The 2186-nt window shown below is 45.1% G+C and overlaps 1 protein-coding gene across 1 annotated transcript in view; it reads left to right on the top strand.

Annotated features, from left to right (window-relative positions):
- LOC110172057 (guanylyl cyclase-activating protein 2-like) overlaps positions 1-1461 on the top strand; it is a 24541-nt gene extending 23080 nt beyond the window's left edge. The window contains exon 4 of the mRNA XM_020937876.1: positions 1340-1461. Within this exon, the coding sequence (XP_020793535.1) occupies positions 1340-1461 (122 nt within the window). The remainder of the gene's footprint in view (positions 1-1339) is intronic.
- The last annotated feature ends 725 nt before the right edge of the window (positions 1462-2186 follow it).

Genomic DNA, 2186 nt, shown 5'->3' with positions numbered 1-2186 from the left:
CTGGTTTAGTCCTGGTTTAGTCCTGGTTTAGACCTGGTTTAGACCTGGTTTAGTCCTCGTTTAGACCTGGTTTAGTCCTGGTTTAGTCCTGGTTTAGTCCTGGTTTAGTCCTGATTTAGTCCTGGTTTAGTGGGATTCCACAAATATAAGAACATGTGATACTAAAAAAATCACAGCACCAGGGGAGTGAAAAGTATCGAACATCAGATAATCGATACTCAAACTAGTATCAAAACTAGATCATATGAGCAGTAAAAAAGATTTTTCTTGAAAAGTGCCGCTTATTCACACGGGGGGAGGCGGGTTCAGTGTCTCGTCCAAGAACCATCAGTTTTATCCAGTTCACTTTACATGGGAATATTGTGACTCGTGTGTCTGGACCTGCTGCTGTCAGGCTCCTCGTTTTAATTTTAAAATGTTTGTATTAACCTGCTCTGCATGATTCTGGGGTTTTTATTTATAGAACTCAGCTCCAAATTCGCCCTATAACTGCTCGCCTCAGTGACAGGGCGACCTGTCATAAAAACGTCTTAAATTTGGGTTAGTCAAACCTGGGGAAACCTTGAGTGAGCTTCATTTGACTGGAGTTGACTGGTGTGGGTCAAACTTCTTTAGTCCATCACTTTAAACAGTCTGTGGTCAGAAAACAGAAGGATCATTATATAAATGTAAAACATTAGAACATGTCTTAACCTCACACTCTCCTCGGGGTCACATTGACCCGAAGAAAACATTTTTCTCCTTCCCGCTCTCTTGGGGCGGGTCAATCAGACCCAAAAATTTATTTTCTCGCCTGGCGAAAATTTATTTGAAAATAAATTTTGGGTCTGATTGACCCGCCCCAAGAGAGCGGGAAGGAGAAAAATGTTTTCTTCGGGTCAATGTGACCCCGAGGAGGTCAGGGTTCACAGGAAGTCGACGACAGGAGCTTTAAGACAGAGTCGAGTCACAGACGCTCAACTGAAGTGTAACTCCAGAAAGTGTTTCTGACGTGTGTGTGTGTTTCTGACGTGTGCGTGTGTGTGTGTTTCTGACGTGTGCGTGTGTGTGTGTTTCTGACGTGTGTGTGTGTGTGTGTCTGACGTGTGTGTGTGTGTTCTGACGTGTGTGTGTGTGTTCCTGACGTGTGTGTGTTTCTGACGTGTGTGTGTTCCTGACGTGTGTGTGTGTGTTCCTGACGTGTGTGTGTTTCTGACGTGTGTGTGTTCCTGACGTGTGTGTGTGTGTCTGACGTGTGTGTGTGTGTCTGACGTGTGTGTGTGTGACGTGTGTGTGTCTGACGTGTGTGTGTGTTCCTGACGTGTGTGTGTGTTCCTGACGTGTGTGTGTGTTGTTTCAGGTCGGATCTCTCTGGAGGAGTTCATCGAGGGTGCAGAGAAGGACCCTTGGGTGCTGAACCAGCTCAAACTGGACATTGGTCCGTGTGAGTGGTTCATGGAGCAACAGGAGAAGAAAACCTGAGCGAGACGCCGCCTTCCACGAGTCGCCAACATCTCATTTTAAACACACAGCTGCATTTTTAAACGTCCTAGTTTACGCAAAACTGACCCGTGTGAGATTTAAACTGTGTCCTGACGTCACCGCCTCAAAAACAAACCTGGACTTGAGTTTTATTTCATCCACAAGTGTTTGAGTAAATCTTTATTTTCTTCTGTCCACATCTCCACAGCTCCAAACGCTCTGCTCCTCCTTTAGTGTTTTGACAGAATCCTGCTGGTGTCGGTTCCCGCGCCTAATCTCAAACCGACTGACGTGTTCACCTCGAAAATCAGAACGTTCAGGAACCGAAAAGTGACGACACAGAAGATGTGATCAGATTCATCCTGGTCACACACGGGAAAATAAACAAAGAAAAAGAAGAGAACTAAAAACAAACTGCAGCGTTTATTTTTGAAGATTATCCACATATCATTTCAATCTGCATCATCTCCTTGTTCTACCTGTTTGAGTTTGACAAACGTGACGTCGTCCTACGATATCACACTGATACTAACAACAGACTCAGGGCATCGTTTTGTTCTAGTGAATCGTCTTCGACGCTTCTGCACGAGAACAAAACGTCGATGACGCCTCAGTCACTACGACCTGATGTTTAGTGTCGCCCGTTCACATGACGACCTCCTCATCTGATCGAACATTATTATTACAGGATTCAAGTTTGTCCAGTTGTGCTTCTGTCTCCCCCT

The sequence above is a fragment of the Boleophthalmus pectinirostris genome, unplaced genomic scaffold (assembly GCF_026225935.1).
Source record: "Boleophthalmus pectinirostris isolate CB_2022bp ecotype Guang Dong unplaced genomic scaffold, ASM2622593v1 HiC_scaffold_19, whole genome shotgun sequence".
Taxonomy (NCBI): domain Eukaryota; kingdom Metazoa; phylum Chordata; class Actinopteri; order Gobiiformes; family Gobiidae; genus Boleophthalmus; species Boleophthalmus pectinirostris.
Note: the sequence above shows the minus strand (reverse complement) of the source record. Positions and strands in the feature narration are given on the sequence as shown.